This window comes from Anser anser (assembly GCF_964211835.1).
Source record: "Anser anser genome assembly, chromosome: 14".
Classification (NCBI taxonomy): Eukaryota; Metazoa; Chordata; class Aves; order Anseriformes; family Anatidae; genus Anser; species Anser anser.
In genome coordinates this window covers 1,229,872-1,248,709 of record NC_139735.1, presented here as the reverse complement: position 1 = coordinate 1,248,709, position 18,838 = coordinate 1,229,872, and the positions used below count along the sequence as shown (strand labels likewise).

General features: G+C 45.7%; 1 protein-coding gene across 3 annotated transcripts in view; it reads right to left on the bottom strand.

Annotated features, from left to right (window-relative positions):
• Positions 1-8,921: 8,921 nt before the first annotated feature.
• Positions 8,922-18,838, bottom strand: part of NR3C1 (nuclear receptor subfamily 3 group C member 1) — a 66,326-nt gene continuing 56,409 nt past the window's right edge. For all 3 annotated transcript variants that reach the window (XM_083798698.1, XM_083798697.1, XM_083798699.1), the window contains 3 exons: positions 16,101-16,231; positions 13,103-13,260; positions 8,922-12,165 (listed from right to left, as the gene is read on the bottom strand). In XM_083798698.1, the coding sequence (XP_083654824.1) occupies positions 12,013-12,165; positions 13,103-13,260; positions 16,101-16,231 (442 nt within the window). In that variant the 3' untranslated portion in view covers positions 8,922-12,012. The remainder of the gene's footprint in view (positions 12,166-13,102; positions 13,261-16,100; positions 16,232-18,838) is intronic.

Below are 18,838 nucleotides of genomic sequence, written 5' to 3'. Positions count from 1 at the left end.
ACGCACAGTGCTTCGCCCAGCTGCTGTTTCACAGAGTCCGATGACCAAAGGCAGACCTTGCTCCGTGCAAAGATGTTGGGAGCAGCACCCTTCAGGCTGCAGGGGGGGATAGTCGCTGCCCAAGGCTGAAAAGTCAGCATTGCCCTTGCCATGGGAAAATGCAGAGAGGCTTCTGCTTTTCCCCACATCCACAGAGATTGTTTGCCACTTGCTTTCTACCTCTGCCAGCTGTATTTGCTCCTTCCCAAACCTGCCTGGTTTTGGGGGAACTCAAACCCCAATCCCGGCTCCTTATCAGGGTATCTGTCTGGGCTGACCTGCAGAAATGATTGAAATAGCACAAAACTCGTGATTCCAGTGCTCTCTGGAGCAGCACGCAGTAAGTCACGGCCAGCCTGGAATAGCACTTGGTAATAAAATACACGGACCAGAAATATCCTCCTGACAGGGCCGCTTTTAATTGATTGTGCATGCTGTGTGTCTGCGAATGCAACCCGGCTGCAGGACACAGGAAGCAGATACAGATATAAAAGCAAACCTGTGTTTCTACTCAAAACAAGGACACTTTATTTCCCTGGATGCGGGCGCAGGCTTGATTACACATAAGCTTTTTTCCACTGGCCGGGAAGGCATTTGTCAGCATTTCTGGGGCCGGCGCTCTCATTTCCCCAGCCCCGCCGGGCCCCACCACCCCCAGCCCCTTCTCCTGCAGAGGCATCTGCCACATGGACACGGAATGGGATTTGCTATTTCCCCCCCTTTTTCCCCCTTTTATTTATTTCTTTATTCATTTATTTATTTCCCAGCAGCACTTCAGCGTTGATACTTTGGAGATGTGGCTGGAAGCGCCGATGAGGAAGATGATGCCAACATGAAAAAAAAAAAAAAAAAGTGGTGTTTGCCTGTTCAGACGGCAATGCGTGTCAGTGGGTCAGAGCAGGCCGTGCACAAAATGCTCTTAACAGGGATTAAAAGGGCACGGAGCCAGCAGAGCCCTGTGGCCAGGACGGCCGCCCGGGGCTGGGGCAGCTGTGCCTGCTGCAGTGGCAGACACAGACTGCTTGGAGGAATTTTTAATTTTATTTTAATAGCTGTTTATATTTAGGCCAAGCGAGCCCAGTACCAGTAGCTGGGTGTGCTGCTGGCAGGCGGGAGGTGCTGGGGCTGAGAGCACTGTTCCGGCAGGAAACCTGAGAAAAGCTTCCCTGGAGCAGCGGTCCCAAAGATTTCCTTCACCCGGGGCAGAGCAAAACGTTTTCATGTCCCCGATTTACCTGCCTGAGATGTGTGGGATGTCTGAGGGCGAAGCAGCGCAGTGAGATCCCAAACTGCAGGTGCACCTGTGAAATTTTAGCCATCTCGACAGGGCGCTGGTTTAAGGCAAACTGGTATAAAATTGAGGAAAGTTAATGCAAAAAAAGAAAACCTAGTGCTGAAGGGACGTGTTCTGCTTAGAAAGTGCATAGTATTTTAATTATTCTAATGAACCAGAAATCTCAAAGCAATTATAGTTTGTGCATTTGGGCTAATTCAATTTTTTTAGCTTTTGGGAAATAAAAATTAGAAACAACTTTTCTAAAAAATAGGCATTTAAAGCCCTATTCTCTGGGCAAGGAGCTGATTATTTGAAGCCAAGCACAGCAAAGCAGCTTGTAATTTAGCACAACTGTTTGACGGCTCACGAGGTAGCACCTAGCTATTACCTATTATAAATCCTCCCTTCTGTTAATGAAGCTTATTCTTGCTCCTAAACCTCAGACAAAGGTGTCTAGAAAATAGCACCTGGGCTCTAAAACTCACTGACGCACTCAGGAAGGAGAAAAAAAGCCGCAGCGGCCAGGCGTCTGGGAAAGCTCCCGCGGGGCTGCGGTGGTGCGGGGAGAGCTGGGCAGGGCTGGGGGGCTCAGCAGCCCCCTGTAAAGGCCTTCAGACAGCAAAGGGGCTCCGCAGTTTGTCCTTTCCGTACCCACTGCCACGGGGCCAGCCCAGTGTGCGGGGTTGCCTTGCAGCAGGTTCAGCACGGTCACCTACCAGCCAAAGGGAAACTCAGCTTTACACAGAACCTGTTGGGAGAAGCCGGGTGTAAAAGAAAGCCGCTGAAGCCCTAAGCAGAAGGTCTTATTCCTGCAGAGGGGCAGGCGCTGCGAACACCCCGGCCGGCTCTGCCATCAAGGCAGCCAGCAAAGCTTTCCGGGGCCCGCGCTGGGGGCACGCTGTGCCCTGGGGCAGTGCCCCTGCCCTGGCTCTAGCTGGCTTTTCTCGCTGCTGCCGGAGCTGCTCTCGTGCAACGGGGCTGGTCCTGGCGCTGCGTGCCTCGCCTCGCCTCGCCTTGCCTCCCGCCCGAGCGCCGGCGCTGGGCCCGAGCCCCTGCAGCACCTCGGGGACCCGCGGTGCGGGGAGCGGCGTGGGACAAAGCGCGCGTGGTGGCTGCGGCCGCCTCTTATCCACCGGCCAGGTGGGGCTCGTGGCTACTCTGCATGTGCCTTTTCAGAGCTCATTCATTTTGCTTCATTCATGACCTATAATAAATATTCTGGGGCTGGGAAGCGCACGTGCCACGTCTGGCCTGCACCGCCTTTTATTTTATTTGGCTGGCTTTTTGTTAAATTAACGTTGCGCTCTGCTGGTCCGGTACCTGCAACGCCTGCTCCTCTGAAACACCCGGGGACGGCCCTCCAGCCGCAGTAAGGAGAACCAATTAAACCGCAAGATTATAATCACTCCTCTGTTTATTATTTATTTCCCCAGCAACAATGATATATTTAGACCAGCAGCTTTGAGCTCTTTCAGACCCATTATGTTCAGCGAGCCCCCGCCAGGGCAGGCGGCAGCGATGTGTGCGAGGTGCGGTGCGCAGGGCAGGGGCTGGGATCACCGCCGCGATTTTGGCAATTGCCTGAGCCCTCCGGGAGCCACGTTCCTGGTTGGCGAGAGCCACGCGCGCCGTCCTGCGGCACCCCGGCTGCCGCCGTGCTGCGTCAGTCAGCAAAGAGCGCGGCAGAGCTGTGGGATCGGTCTCTGGCTCCAGCTGAGGAGTTAGGACAGTTTGGGGTTTTACTTTTTGCCCCCCAAAAGCAGCCTCTAGGCGTTCCACACCAGGAGCAGGGCTGTTCGGGTGGCGCGGGTGCTGAATGAGACCCGCACGAAGGCTGCAGGGCTCCTCCTGCACCTCCCGGGTTAGCAGGGGATGTGGTGGGAAAGGCTCCACGTTCTTCCCAAATGCGCTTACGTTTTGTGTTTTGGGGGTGCCTGTCCTTACACCCAAGCACTGTTAATTGCTGCTTAATCATGTGGTAACCCGCAGCGAGTTAGGAAATAAATAAATAAATAAAACCAACAGTGTCTACAGATGTTGGGGACTGCTCACTGGTGGTGGACATGGGCCCTTCAGACCCGCTGGGTTTTCCCCTCCACGCCTGCCTTTGGAAGCGGCGAGCATCCGTGAGGGGAAAACGCCCGCGCACGGCCACCCCGCGGCCCTGGCTGGGGACGGCTCCGAGCAGGGTGGGGACGGAGCCGCGGTCCTGCTGCCTCCGTGTGCCGTGCCCTGCTGGCACATCGGCGCTACTTTCGCATTTAGGATCGGTTCTTGCAGGGCTGCAACAGCAGCCGTGCTGTGGAAGGCACCCGAGGTGGGTTCCTGGGGAGGGGACAGGGTCTCAGCCACGCAGTCCCATGGCAGAGGCACTTCTCTGCCCCGCAGCCCTCCCGAAGTGCTGCTGAGCGGCAGCAAGCAGGGCACGGCTGCAATTAAAGCGTACATGATGGCTAAGTAATTTGAAAAACGCTGGGTGACCGTTTGTAGAGCAGCTTTAATAAGACCATATATAAGGAAAAATGGCAAAAGAATTGTACTTCTGGCAAGGGAAAAATATTTGTCAAACTATCTGTGAACATTATTTAGGCAGATAATGCTTCCTAATAGATTATTGGACAAATATTAACATTTTAGAGCTCCCGATTCCCTTGGCAGGCTCTGTTTCTCCAGGTTCATTACTGCATTAGTGCACTGGTGACATCAAGTCCATCGCGTGGGGCTGGCTGTGCCACTGGCCTTGTGCAGGCAGTCCCGGGGGTGGCCGGGGCTGCAGCGCTGCGTTTCCCCGGGGGCAAAGCAGCAATCTCCTTGCCCAGTGCCGAGCGCCACGGGGGCTGCAGCCAGGGCACCGCTTCTGCTCCGTGCTGTGCCCGGACAGCCGGGGTTTCACACACGCCAGCATCGGGGGCTGCCAGGCCGTGGTTCACGAAGTCAGCCTTGTTCTCACCCCCAGGAGGGATCACCTACCGCTGCTGCACCCCGAGCCCCATCCGTCCCGGCCACTTTGTGCCGCTTTGTTGTCAGCATTTGCACCCGAGCTGGGCTTCGTTGTTTTTAATGCCTGTTCACTGTAATCTCTGAATTAATGTGGCATGTTTCTATTAAGGTAATTAATTAATTAATTGAGTTGCAAGAATCATCCCGTTCCAGGCCCCTGCCGCGGTACATGTGCACACCTAAGTGGGGTGTGTGTGAGTGTGTGTGTGTGTGTGGGGAAGCCTTGCGACTGCGAAGCTCTCTGGCCTGACACTGCCGTGCCCTCTGCTCCCCAGGCAGTGGGAGCAAGGTGTGGGTGTCCCAAGTGTTTGTCTCACCCGAGTAAAGAAAAAGGCCAGGGCAGGCTGCGTGCGAAGGGAAGAGCTGGGAAATGCCGCTCCCGGGCCGCTGGTTGGGCACATTTCAGCCAACACCGCTCTGGTGCGGAGGCCGGGGAGCGGCGGGCGAGTTCCTCCCGCTGCGGCTCGTCGGGGAACGTGCGGAGCGAGGCTGGGAGCCGAGCGGGACGGGGCTGCCCGGGGGGGCCCCACTGCTGAGCATTTGTCCTTCTGAACACAAAGCGACGTCCCCTGTGAGCCCAAACCAGAAACCACCCAGAAAGTGTTAGGGAAAGGGAGGGGAAGAAGCAGCACGGGTGGTGGGACGCAGTTCTCGGCAGTGGGCTGGGCCGGCTCCAGCTCCCCCTCGCCCCGACGCGCTTTAGTTGCAGCTCCTGGTCCTTTACAGCCAGCTCCGTGGTCATGCCCACGGCACTTAATTGGGCACAATGGGGCACTTTTCTTCAGCACGTCTCACATCAAGCAGAAAGTATAACCCCTGTCCTATCGCATTAGCAACGCAATTAGTGGCCGTATTAAATGCTGCATCAGCAGTTTCTCCTCAATCTTTTCATGTGGTTTAATCTTGAATCAACAGAGCCTATAATTAGAAGGATTCCACTTACTTGTTATTTTTTAAACTTAAGGTTCCCTGTTGTGACCTCAGAGAATATCCTTAATTATGATTTGGAGCCGTGCCAGGCCTAGGAAGTATTGAACGAGAATATTTACCCAAGCACCCCTCCTCCCGTTTCAGTTCACAGCAGGTTTCCGTACGCTATGCCATGGGCGCAGGCGTTTGAGATCGATGGACTCCTAATCCCCTTTGGAGGAGTTCTCTGGTTCCCACTCCTCCGGTCACGCTGATGAGTGGAATGCTACACTTCTGAATTTATTTTAATATGTGTACTGTGTAACATATCTTCAGGTCCACGGTTTATTGGCAACCTCGACAGAGAAACGAGGCAGCCTTGCTCACGCCTGGAGCTCCGCGCGAACTGGCAGTGAGGCCGAGGGCCGGGCGAGGCGAAGGCAGCACCCTGCGGGCAGCCCCAGGGGCAAGCAGTAAGTCAGGAGCACTGGGGCCGGGACATCTCAAGTGACAGCACCGTAAAAAGGACATTTAATGGCATCTTTGCCAACCCCTGCTCAAATTCCAACATTTTATTGGAATAGCATGAATAAAACAAGACAAAACAGTCACCAATTTCAGTCTCATGCTGGGTTTCGTCTGAATTTCCTGGAAGACGAAGACAGATGCCCAAGAAAGCATCGCAAACCAGGACGGCACATGAGCAGGAGGCTGCCCCTTCCCCTGCCCCGCCGCGACCACCGCCGGCAGGGGAGCTCCGGCAAGGGCACGGGGACGGCGCGCGGAGCCCCAGGGGCCTGGTGCTGGAAGGGGCCCTGCTGGCGGAGCACCGCTCCGGTCCGGCTGATTTCAGACGGCTGATGTGAGAAATCTGGAAATGCAATGGGACGAATCGGATGTCAGGCGGAGCACGGGGACATCTGGTACCTGCCATACTTTGCCACGAAGCGTGTTGGAGGCCGTGACTCAGTACTGGTCAGAAAGCAGTTATTTTATCTTAATATCTGATGCACCCCCTTAAAGCGCCTTTTCACAATTGTTATACAAATAAATGCAGTTATCATAAATCTTGTTCTTGTATTGCATCCAACCCCGATCTACAGACACAGAGCATGAAAAGAACCAAAGTGAAATTTATGTAAGCCTTTGTTTTAATTGCAAACAATTCAAACAAATCGTTCCCTGCTGGGAAGTTGGCATTTTATGTTGCAATTAAAGTAGATTTTATTATGGCACTAATCTTACGCTGCGATCCAGTGGGGTAAAGGAGCGAGCTATGTTGAGGAAAAAAGAATCTGCAGTTGTATTTACTGATGGCTGGAGATGCGCTGCTTTTTAAAAACTCGGTTGCAAGGCAGGAAGCGGATTTTAAGACAGCGCTTTTTGTTCTGGGGTCTGGAGGTGTTCTGAACACCGAGCACAATGCGTTTACACCAAGCCACGGCCTGAGAGAGGTGTTTTTCAGCCACTCTGGTTCACGAAACACTTCTTCATGGGTCCGGTCACGGCCTTCTGCTGGAGACAGACGGCCCCAGTGCAGGGCCCTGTCCCGCGGGGACGCCCGCAGCAGCCCACCCGCACCCGCTGCCCCTCGCCCAGGCCCCACAGCACATCCCAGCCCCTGCAGGTCCAGCCCCATCCTCCTCCTCCATCGGCTGCTCCCCCACCTTCCTTCCCTTCCCACAGCATGGTGCAACCTCCCGGCAGCGCTCCGCCGCGCCATTGTGACACCCTTCAGCGTGACCCAGCGGGCAGGTTTTAAAAAAGCGACACAAATCAACGAAGCGCCCCCAGCCCAAAGGGAGGACGCGAAGGCGCCCGCGGGGCCGGCAGCGCAGCGGCAGCGAGGCCCCACACGCCAGGCCCCGGCCCCCACCGAGCTCGGGCTGCGCGGCCCAGCAACGCCCCAGGAGACAGAGGGCAGGCGTCGTGCATGGCCAGCGTGGACATGGACGGTGTGAACACCTAACGCTTTGATTATTGACAAAACCGCAGAATACGCTTTGATCGGTTTTTATTTGCCTTTTATCACTAACTTCTCAGCTGCCAGCACCTCCCTCAGTAAGGAGCTTCCCTCAACGCTCTGGCAAGTATCAAAACATTAAGGAACACTGGAGTAACAAAAGACATTTTAAATCAACTTTTTTTTTTTTTCCTAAATACATCTAGTTTTGTTTTTCTTAGCTTAAAAGTCCTGGCCAGCTTATGCTATTCGGTATGTGCACAAGTCCATTTGGTTGGATGCACAGACCTGCTTCTGAGTTGATTTCATTAGAAAACTGTGGTAGAGTTTCCCCTCCAGAAAACGGAAATTATGAATTCAATGGCAAATTGGGCAAAGTTCGGTAAATGTAAGTAATGAATTCTGATTAAAATGTTAATCTGAACTTAATTACCAGAAACTCTCTCGCTATAGAACTTAACTACAGCAGCAATTAGCTTTAGTATAAATAATTTTTGCTTGTGACGTGCGTAATGAACACAACATAGATGAACTGATTCAGTCATCAGAAGCAATCTTTTTCAGGTACACAGCAAAAACTCTACAAAAGCATTTTGGAGCCATTTAATGAAAAAAGCAGAATTTTATTATATGGTTTCTGTCCATTATTCGGCATTGCTGTAAATGGCTCACATTTACTGCAACTTCTGTACAGATGTGTGGCTTTGTATTACCAGAACAGCAAATTTAAATGAAAAAATAAATGTTCAACAATTCCACACAAGCTTTTACAGTCCAACATTTCACTGAGTAGGTGAAAACTACAGACTTGTTACTACAGAATTATTCAGCATGAATAAAAAACTACAACTTTTATTTTTAAACAGGAGTCACTGGTTTAATTTTTTTATGTTGTTTAAAATTACTGTGATAAAAATAATGATTTTTTAATAATGCCATACACCGGTATGATATAGGATTTGTCCCCATTATATATCTTTCGTTTAATATACAAAATAGAGTAATGACACGCTGTTGACTCTATGCTGTTATGCAAGTTAGTTTGGAGGTGGGGGATATTTTCATACACACAGCCTTTCATCAGAAAACAAATGCCTCGCTGTTTTAAAGAGGCTCTACTCCTTTCCTGAAAATTTGGTTCCTATGTAACATCGATGGCTCAGCAACACCTGGTTGCAGACTGGACTAAGGATAGAGCTTAACTAGTATATAATACATACAATCTTTTAAAAAACTCACTCTGAAGGTATGACCCTGAAGTCCTCACCCACTGAAGTACGACTATGGGAAACAGGACTTAGCTGACATTCATCCAGGCACTTCCTCCTATTTTTGACCTTTCTTTGTGAAAATGGCAAGGTCATTCCTAAGCTTAAATTGGCACCGATTCCCAGCCTCCCTCCCTCCCTTCTTTCCAGTTGCAAAGCTCCTAATAAAATCTGAGATTTCTGGCATTTTTGCTTTGGGTGATAACCACGCTGCGCAAAATCTACAGTTTATCCCTCTCCAACCCCATTCCCTGGCTTGTCCTATGTAAGGCCATTCCTATCGTTTTTCATGTGCAATGTACACCGCGCAGCACGTATGTGTCCTGACCTGCCCACGGGTGTCCCTCGGTCAGATGCATGCACTATGTGATAAGGCACTGAAGAGACAGAAGTCACAATTCTCCCTGCTTTATCCAGAGTGCAGATACTACCCAGTGCTACAAGGACTACTGATACACACAACATGTACTTTTCACTGCTTACTAAAGCACTATACATATTTTTAATTGTGAAGTTTAAAACTTAACAGCATGTACAGCATGAATGCTTTCTTTTAACATCACAGTTTCCTTTTTTCCTTAAACCCATAAACTAAAAATGAATATACAGGCACAGAGACCAAAAGGGGCAGAGAGCCTCTCTTCTCCTATGTTCTCCATTTCTCTCAAGATGGTAATTTGTTCACGGTCACCGTAGTTACTTTTCTGCTGGCAAAGAAAAAACAAAAAGGTATCTTTGCGTATACAAATGTTAAAACCAGCGTTTGCACATGTGCACGTGCCCACACACCCACGCCTGCACACGCACAAACTCACTCTTCCACACAAGCTCCAATTGAGCTCCCTGGGGATTGAAGTTTCTAAACGTTCTCCAAGTAAGAAGAGTTTTCCTTTTAACTAAAGAACCCATCTGAAACCAAACAGTATGAAACTCCTATCTGTATCTCAAACAGGTCACGTAAATATTTCCATTGAGTTGGGCTGAAAGGTATAATTGAAGTACTGAAGTTTACCTTAACTGTTACAAAATGTACATACTCTTTACAGATCATTCAAAGAGAAGAGAATGATTACGTTTTTTTTTATTAAAGATGATATTTTACTCCAAAGTACTGAATATAGTATCTTTTTAATAGGTATAACATTCAAAAAGATTTAAGAAAGGATGAAAATTTAGTTTCCTATTTCACTTGGAAACAAACTTTTGTTGAACAATAGAAATGTACTAGTGTATTGTGAACAACCTATGCTCTATATTTACATATTGCTGGTACCTGTATGCATATTATTGCCCAATTTTTCAAGCTGTTTTTGCTGTGGTACGTGAGGCTGTATATGAAATTAACCCCATATGTTCAGAGGTGTATGTATGTACATACGCATCTTTACGGCTTACATTTTTTGCAGCGGAGGTCTGATTTAGCAATGAAACATGAATGGTAACCAAACATACAGATAGGAGTCTTCCATCCGAGGTTCAACTTGAATTTTTACACAGTGATTTGATAAATGTAAATCCACCCCTAAAAACATCCACTGAACACAGGTTTTCCTTCTAAACAGAGTATTTCTTTGGATACTAAATGTCACCGCCTTCAGTACTGCCTCCAGACAAACCACAACTTGTACGGGTTACCATTCAGCGTATTTGTGACCCCTACAAAAAATATAATTACATGTATCATGATAAAGCAATCTGTCATCTAAAAATCATCCTTATTATACACTATACAAGCTATTTTACAATCATTTAATAAATTGCTTTTAAAGCTGCAGTAGCCCTTCCCTTCTTTTCTCAGATCAGCGAATATACCGATTATACATATTTGAAACTATAACTAAATATAAAAATATATTAGGTTTTGTATTTTATCAGATGATTTTTCTCATTTCTATTACACAAATAATCTGGCCACTTTGAGTAAAAATCAAATTTTAGAGTGGCTTAGTAAATATTTAAATTTAGAGATACAGAAAATTGTTAAGGTGCACATAGAAAAGGCTACTACAGCTTCTAAACGTTTTAAAATATAGCTATCAATGGCAACAAGGAGAAATTCACAAGACCTATGGTAAATTTATGGCACGCTAGTAATTTGATATGAATGGATGCAGCCTTACAAAGACAAAGTTCGACGTACAACTCTAAGACCACGAAATCAGTAGCGGAGTTTTCCTGCTCTCCAGGAAAGAGGATGGACCAGTTCAGTGACAGGCGAAGATGTGAAAATGGGTCTCTAACCACGCGAGTTTGGAGTCTGTATATCCGGAGTTACAGTCGGTCGGCGCAGCTGCTCTGCTTTACTGCTGCATGAAGGTAAACATCTCACTGAAGAAAGTAGTTCTAGAATCGGTACAATAAAAACAGAACAAAACCAAACCACTGGGCATAATTACATGTCTGCCTCTTAAGTCACTGATATTTTTCCATATATACCTGTATGATGATAGGTTTAAGTGTATAGAAAATGTGAGTTTCTCCGCACAGAAGTAAACTTTTCTTAAGCTATGCATATTTTCCTGAAAATTTCCTGATGGGCAGTCAGGACTGATCTTCTTGGCATCAATGCAGCCCATGACTCTTATAGTTATGGCTGTTGCATTATATGCAAAAAATCAGGCTTTTTTTTTTTAATATATAAAATAACCTGCTCATTTACATCCAGTTAGGACTGGGTTAATTTTCTATGAATCTGCATATCCAACGCTTTTGCACATATACCAAAAGTATTTGTTTCATTCGCATCTATTTTAATTAGATTTGAGAGTGTTCTCCCACCCACCCTGGCCCTTAAAAAATGCCAAATTTTTATGGTCACCTTGACAGTTGAAAGCTATTAGGTTAGAAAAGCCCAACCCATTTTCACATGAATATACTCAAGGATTAATGTCTAGAGGTCATTTAGGAAAGCTACGAGCTGCCCCACCTTAAAAAACCAGCTGTACAATAGGCATCTTGAAGTATTACAAAAAAATTATGTAAGAAAAAATGAACAAGCCTAGTTCACGGTATATAAAGTTAAAGGAAATTGCTAAAACCAGACAGTAATAGCTATAAAAGGCACAACTTCCCTTTTCTGATATACACTTGTAAACTTTCTTCAGGTTACATGCATAAACCAAAATGCTACCTTAACTTTAAAAAAAAAAAAAAAGAAAATCCAAAACACTTTACTAAAAAAAAAAAAAAGCCTAGAAAATTGTCTCCAGCCAACTGCAGAAATTAATTAGCAGAATGTTCATAACACAGCCTCAGATCTTGTCACCGGTGGTTTTGATGCATCCATTGATGTTGCACAGGGGGAGAAATATAATTTCTGACAAATAAGATTTATTTTTCTTTTCTTTCTCCCCAATTACGTATCAAATGTGAGAAATCCGCTGCTTCTATAGCCTAAATCTTGGCCCTCTGTAAACCACATGTAGTGCATAATTACAAAAAGGAACACCGCTGCAAGGACAAAATTAACAAGTCTGATAGTTTTTTTCTTTACAAAAAAAGCAAAAAAAAGCTATCATTTGACGTTTTCTTAAGGCAACCCTTTTGTATTAAGGCAGTCACTTTTGATGAAATAAAAGCTTCTTGATATTTCCATTTGAGTATTTTGGTATCTGATTGCTGATGATTTCTGCCAACATTTCTGGGAACTCAATACTCGTGGATTTATCCAAAAATGTCTGGAAGCAAAAGCTCAGAAGATTTTCAACCACCTACGAGTGATAAAGCAAAGAATTACTTTCACACGAATGCATACAGAAGCACTATTAACCTACATCCTTCCTTCTTGCTATCTTCTGCCGAGGCTGCACGGCACAGGCCAGCGTAGTATCTGTTCTGCCACATGCCCCGAGTACTGCCCACGCTTGCAGATAACACTTGCAGTGCAGGGCAGACAAGTTCACTTCTCCTCAGCTTAACTACTAAGTCTTGTAAATGCCATTCTAATACAAAACAAGTGAATAGATCGTGCAAGGTCTTTACAAACACTGAAGACATTTAGTATCGATTCCCATTTTAACATATAAATGACATACATTTGGATATCTAAACATGATCTTTCCAGGCGTTAGGTAAACTAATAGGAAAAAAAATTGACGTCTTCAAATCTCCTTTACCTTATCCAGCTTAAACATTACTTGGATTACTTTGTACTATGCACAGTTCAGAGTACATGCTGCAAAAGGAAACAGCCTGAATTCTGAAATTCCTTGCAAAAGTAGACCGCTACTAAAATGGCACTAATGCATTATTTTAATGCAATTTCAAACACTTCCCTACATCCCTGAACAGTCTGCTTTGAGCTAATCCTGCTTTTAAACATTAACATAAACATCTCCCCTACTATTCCAAAGTAACTTAAAATTCCAGAGTTTCTCCATTTTAAAGCAACAACATTTTTAAAAACTACATTTTTAATTAAAGTTATATAAATTATAGAATTAATTGCCATGGAGTCCACCGCAAAGGTGCTCTGGAAGCACAAAGTTCACCTCTTCCAATTAGGCTAGTTAGACATCAGGAGAGCATGACCACCTCCATCCTCCCAGTCCCCATATTTATCGTTTAAATGAAGCGTGTACAGGAGATTACTGCCATATACCCAGACTATTTATCCGGAACTTTTACAGCATTCATTTAAAAACTTACATCATGCATAGAGTCCAACAGTTTAGTCAGTTGATAAAATCGCTGCCAGTTCTGGCTTGAGTTCCCTTCTCTTTTCACTATGGCCTTTCCCAGCTCCTTAATGTATGTCATACGAATTTCTTCAAACAAAGATTGGCTCTTCAGGCCTTCCTTAGGAACTGCAACATTGATATGAACCTTTAAGATATATAATACCTATGAACTGCATCATTATTTAAGCTCTTTTACATTAGATACACAAAAATGACCAAACGAAAGAGGACTAAGTTTTCATTTACGAAATGAAATGGCAGCTGAGAGACGAAAAGAAGGCAACTGAGACAGATGACTTGTTGAACAAACAGCACAGGACTGCTGGCAAAAGAAAAATAGTAACAAAAAATAACCCAGGTAACCCAAAAACAAATAAAGGGAAGAGAACCAGAGCAGAGAGGTAGCACCACCAAGGCCTGGAACAGCCCTGACAAAGAACCACCAGGGCTGGGGATTCCTGTTCTCACCGTGTGGGAAGCTGTGGGAACCAAGGAGCGGGGACCAAGGAGTGTATTCAGTCAGATTCAAGCCAAGGCCAAGCCCCTGTGCCTACGTGTTCCTGCTATGCAGGTCTTTCTATAGGCAAGGACAAGTAAACTGCAAATGCATCAGGATGCATCAGGCGCAGGGACTCGAGTGGTCCTCAAAGTGCTGGCTTTGAAGCCTTTGGTCACCTTGGTGAAGCGAATGAAAAGAGCTACAGGGAGAGGAGGAAACAGAGACAAAGCAGACTGAAAGGAAAAGAGGAGAAAAGAGTGGAAAGAGGCCACTAAAGCAGAATCCCTTCCTTAGAAAACATGACCCTCGCTGCACTGTCAGCATCTGTTCAACGTTACTCTGAAGTATTTTAACCGCCCGGTCTACACAGAATATGACAACGTGTCACTGCCAACAGTTCCTTCACTAATTTATACAGAAAAGGTCTGCGAGGTACATCTGTTTATGAGCTGCGTGTCTACACCTGCACAGAATTCCTGTTTTACTCCTCCTCTTCTTCCTCTTCTCTTGGAAAACATACACGATAAACAAAAATCAAAATTGTGAACTCATGGATTAAAAAAACTATGCAAATTTCAGCTATTCAACTCCCAGAAGTGCCGCAGTGTACCACTTACACAACACGTGTACTTGAGAAGAAATGTGGGAACGTATTGTCCTTCAACGTAAATACAACAAAGAAGCCTTCTGCTGCTTAATGCCAACACTCGTCATACGTTACTTGTGAATGGGCTCAATTCTGCTAACGTAGCTCCCTTCCCACTTCTGACATGGAAATTCCTTTAAGGAAATTTCCACTTCCTGTAGGAAAGTTGGCCTACCTTACATCCAAAACACTTCAGGAATTTTTGGGAGGGATTTTAAAAACTGCTTTAAATCTTCCGTTCGAGCAAAGTTTCAAGCTCTTACAAAACCCACAGCAGCACTGTGGAAGTTTCTTTTCAAAAGAACCTTTGTCCCAGTTTTGGGCTTGGCACGCGGAGCTTGGCCGGGTCGCTGCCAGGCCGCCGAGGTGAACAGCCCGGGAGCATTGCTGCCGGCTCCAGCAGCACGGGGAGGTGCTAACATGGCACCTTGCTTCCACCCACACTGCGCTGGTGCCCCGTTAGCACCCAGGGGTTCGCAGCACATACCAGGTCGGTTACAAGATCCTCCTGCTTTCAGGATGCTTTGTTTACAAGAATTAATGCTATTACTCCTTGTAAACATCCCTTATATGTTTCTGTAAACATAAACGTTCCTTATAAAGACAAGGAACATTTGAGCCCTTGGTACTATTCAAGCGTCTAAAAAATGTTTACTTTTAATCATGTCGAAGTATTGTGCTGAAAAAATCTTTTCTTGCTTTGTTGCTTTTACTGGATACTTTCAAGGCACACTCCCATACCTGTCATTATATTCAAAAAATAAATGAAAATTAAAAAAAAAAATCTGTCTAACAGAAGAAGTGAAGGTTCCAAGAAAACTACAGTCCCTGCCTCAGATGAAGCTTTCTCAGCCCTCTGGGACTGAGGGCATCAGCACAACGGCTGACCAGTCCCCACGCAGTGCAGGCAGGCACATGGCTTCAGCTGTTTAGACGGACTGAACCGTGCAAGACACGGTCGTCGGCTCATGCCCACCCGTATGACACACACACGAGTCTCAGTACTGAAGTCTTTGGATTGCAGCTGAGCCAGGGTTAAAACTGAGGATCATCAGGGAGTCACAACAATACAGTGCATGAAGAGGAAAAAGAATCACCGGGTACTAATGAATATGGACACAAAGTAGAAATAACACTAAAATTATTTACATAGTGTTTCATATTAGAGCATTTCTGTATGGTCTAGGAAGGGACTATTTTGGCGCTCTACTTCGACCTCCCATGCAATACTGACAGAATTTTACTAAGGTGCGACTTGTTTGAACTCTAGCTCACCTGACTGAAAGGCATATAAAACCGTCATGCAGTACGTTACATAAATGTCTTAGGTATCTATCATAAATCCACCATTTACTTTTTAGATACAGATGCAAAGTTGCATTTAACAATTGTTGTAATAGAATACATAGTTGTATTTAACAATTTTTAAATACCTTCTGGGACAGTTCAGTAACTTTTTTGGGGAGGAATCTGCCTCACTGGATCAGAAATTGCTCACATTTATTTATTTATTAATGAGCACGAAGTCATAGCCTTGCCCACTTCTTTGCATCCCGAACTGCTCAGCTAGTCTGTGGTTGAGGCCTCTCTGTTGGAGTTGCAAAGTTTTGGATACAATCTGTAACATCTTAGCATGAATGTCTTGTCTTTGCTAAAAGCAGAACTTTCTTCAGTACCCCTGTAAGGTGAGGTGCCAAGCAGAACATTTGATTTTAATTTGCTATCAGATACCTGACATGGTATAAAACTACACACACACATTTCATGGCACTGGCAAGTGAAACTTACATTGTTCACATAGGTATTTAACTATTCACCTACTTGTAGAGAGGAGAAGCAACGTTTTCATACAGAGATACTCTTCATAGGAGACTTGAAGCCGTGACAGCTCTCGGGCGACCATAAGCATGTGTTTGCATTGTTCGTACATACAGGGTAGATTCATTCTCTGCCTGAGAAATAAGCAGAAAAAATTAGTTCAGCATGTAGGCATCTGTACATTCTAAATCTAAGTTTCTCCATGCTTCATTCAAAAGCGGTGGGGGTTGCAGCTGCAGATGTCAAGCTAAGTACTTTTATCTGTCTTACAGCAAAAGAATCTCCAGTTTTCTCCGGGGAACTCTCATGAGTGAGAGGTGCCCCAGCCCCTCGAGCATCTCTGTGGTCCTCCTCTGGACCCAATCTAACAGATCAACATCCTTCAACATCTCCTATTCAATACTACAATCTAAACAAACAAAATTAAATCCAAGTGTAAGAGAAAAAATTGCTTTTAAAATTACACTATTTCCTCTAAAGCTGCTATCATTTTTCAGTTCTCCTTTCCTTAGCTCTGCAAGAGCTGATACATATAATAAAACACATAACAACCTCACAAGCATTCTGGAAAGCATCTCAAGAAACCCTAAGTCAAAGCAAGAAACATGCACCTTTCTCAAGGTGCAAAAACCTAAGAATAATAGGAATTCAGAATGGCTTTCAACAAGAGAGAAATACAAACCATTTACAACATATTAAAACCAAGCACGAGTCTAGAATGCACCCATCATTTCCAAAGAAAGGCATACTGTTGAACAGCGCCTTCGGAAACGTGACAGGACTACGTGCAGCACTACCTCACGGACAAGCAGTGTCTATAGCTCCACACACGTATGCACATCCCTGACCCCAAACACCCGCGCCGTGTCAGGCTTCAACCACCAAGGAGGCACAGCGAGAGCACACAGCGCCCACAAGACAATGCATGAGGCAGGAGTAAATGCAAGGTGCTCAGTTGTAGGATGTCTCTCAGGGCACCTGACACAAAGCCACGAGCTTACACCAGCTGGCTGTCTGGAAAAAATCTGCTAACCCCGTTGGGTTGTACCAAAGGGCATCTTACATATTTCCAGTTGGGTAATTCAAACACATTCCACGTCAGGGCTCAGCAGTTTTCCTCATGTAAAAGTATTACCATTTCTGGGCAAAAGGTTAAAATAAATATTTTGAAATGGGTCAGCCTGTCATTTATTTCCATCTGCTGTAAACATAATCATCGCCGCATGTCTGAGAATCTATACGACGACATTTTGGGCAGATTTTTGGTAATACCAAGACTATGCAAATGGCAGCCCTCAGAAAACGAGAGCAAAACACAGCACGCCTGCCTTCGGGCGGGTCTGGCTGCGGGGACAGCCCTCGGTGCTGCCGAGGCCTGGGAAGAGGCCTCAGAGACCCCCCTCAGACCCCGACACCCCCCGCACGTCCCCTGCCCAGGCCGCATCTGGCACAGAACCACACCGACTGCGTGGTGTTTGGGCAAAGCTCTGACCACCGCCAGCCCCGGTCACCCAGAGAGGCCGAGGTCTGAAAGCTGTACTCCAAAAACAAGCCCAGGAACCCCTGACGGAGGGAGCAGGGAACGTGCTGAGGCCTGGGGGGGACACCAGACAACCTGCCAGGGAGAGAGCGCTGCCCCAGGTAGCGCAACGGGTCAACATTTTAGCAAGGCCTGCCATTCACATCAGTTGAGACTTGAGCAGCTGGCTCATGGCAGATCATCATCTCGGTAGGGATCCTGCCCCAGCGACTGCAAACCTAGGCTGATTTGAAACACTAATCTTTGAAACTATCTAATCTTCCCCTGCCTTTGTAAACAGAAAAGAACATGCAAGTCAGGCAGTAGGTTTAAGATGAATGAGACCCATGTAGTTTACACTTAACGTGCATATGCATGTGTGTGGGATGTGTGTTGATAAAAGCATGTGGTTTTCGACACTGCTGAATCATTCAGTACAGCCCAGTCTATAGAGGAAAAAAAAAATCAGTAAATGAGCTGCTGGTATTCTGAAAATCAGACAATACGGATTTCACAGAATTAGTTACAAAAAGAATGTTCAAAAAATTCTGGGAATGAGAGAACTGATTAAACTTTGCTTATAAAACTGTAATTAATGGTTATTTTCTTTCTCTTCGAATAATGCAAATACAGGTATTTGCTATGGCATGTAATTTTGTAAGGACAAATGCAATCAAGTAGTTGACCTCAAATCTAGGAACAGCAAAGAGCTAAGATGACGCGTGATGTAAACATAATCAAATTCCTAAAACATGTAACTTTCAAAAACTTCTTTCTAAAGCTAGACCACAACGAAAAGATATTTGCTACTTGATGAACGCAACTGTGCATTCCTCACTGTAATTACATGTACATGTGACACGAATGGAGGCTTTAAGCTGAGAGTCCTAGTGCCAACCGCAATGAAAGCGTGTTCTGAGTCACAGGTCACGGAAAACATTTACACAGAGCTACAAAATCGCAGGTTTTACAATCTCCAAATACTCAGTGATGGCCTGAAGCTTAGGATTTATTGAGCTGCCAAGCTTTTCAACAACTTGTATCAAGGTTTTACATATATAAAATATAATACATAATATATATAGATTGCCATCTTATATAGACACACCTCCTAAAAAAAAACACTTTTCCTGTTTTTGAAACATGAAATGTGAGTTTACTGGCTATTCAAACACAAATGCATCGAAGCATATTGTTTCTACCCAGAAATGAAGTACAGAAA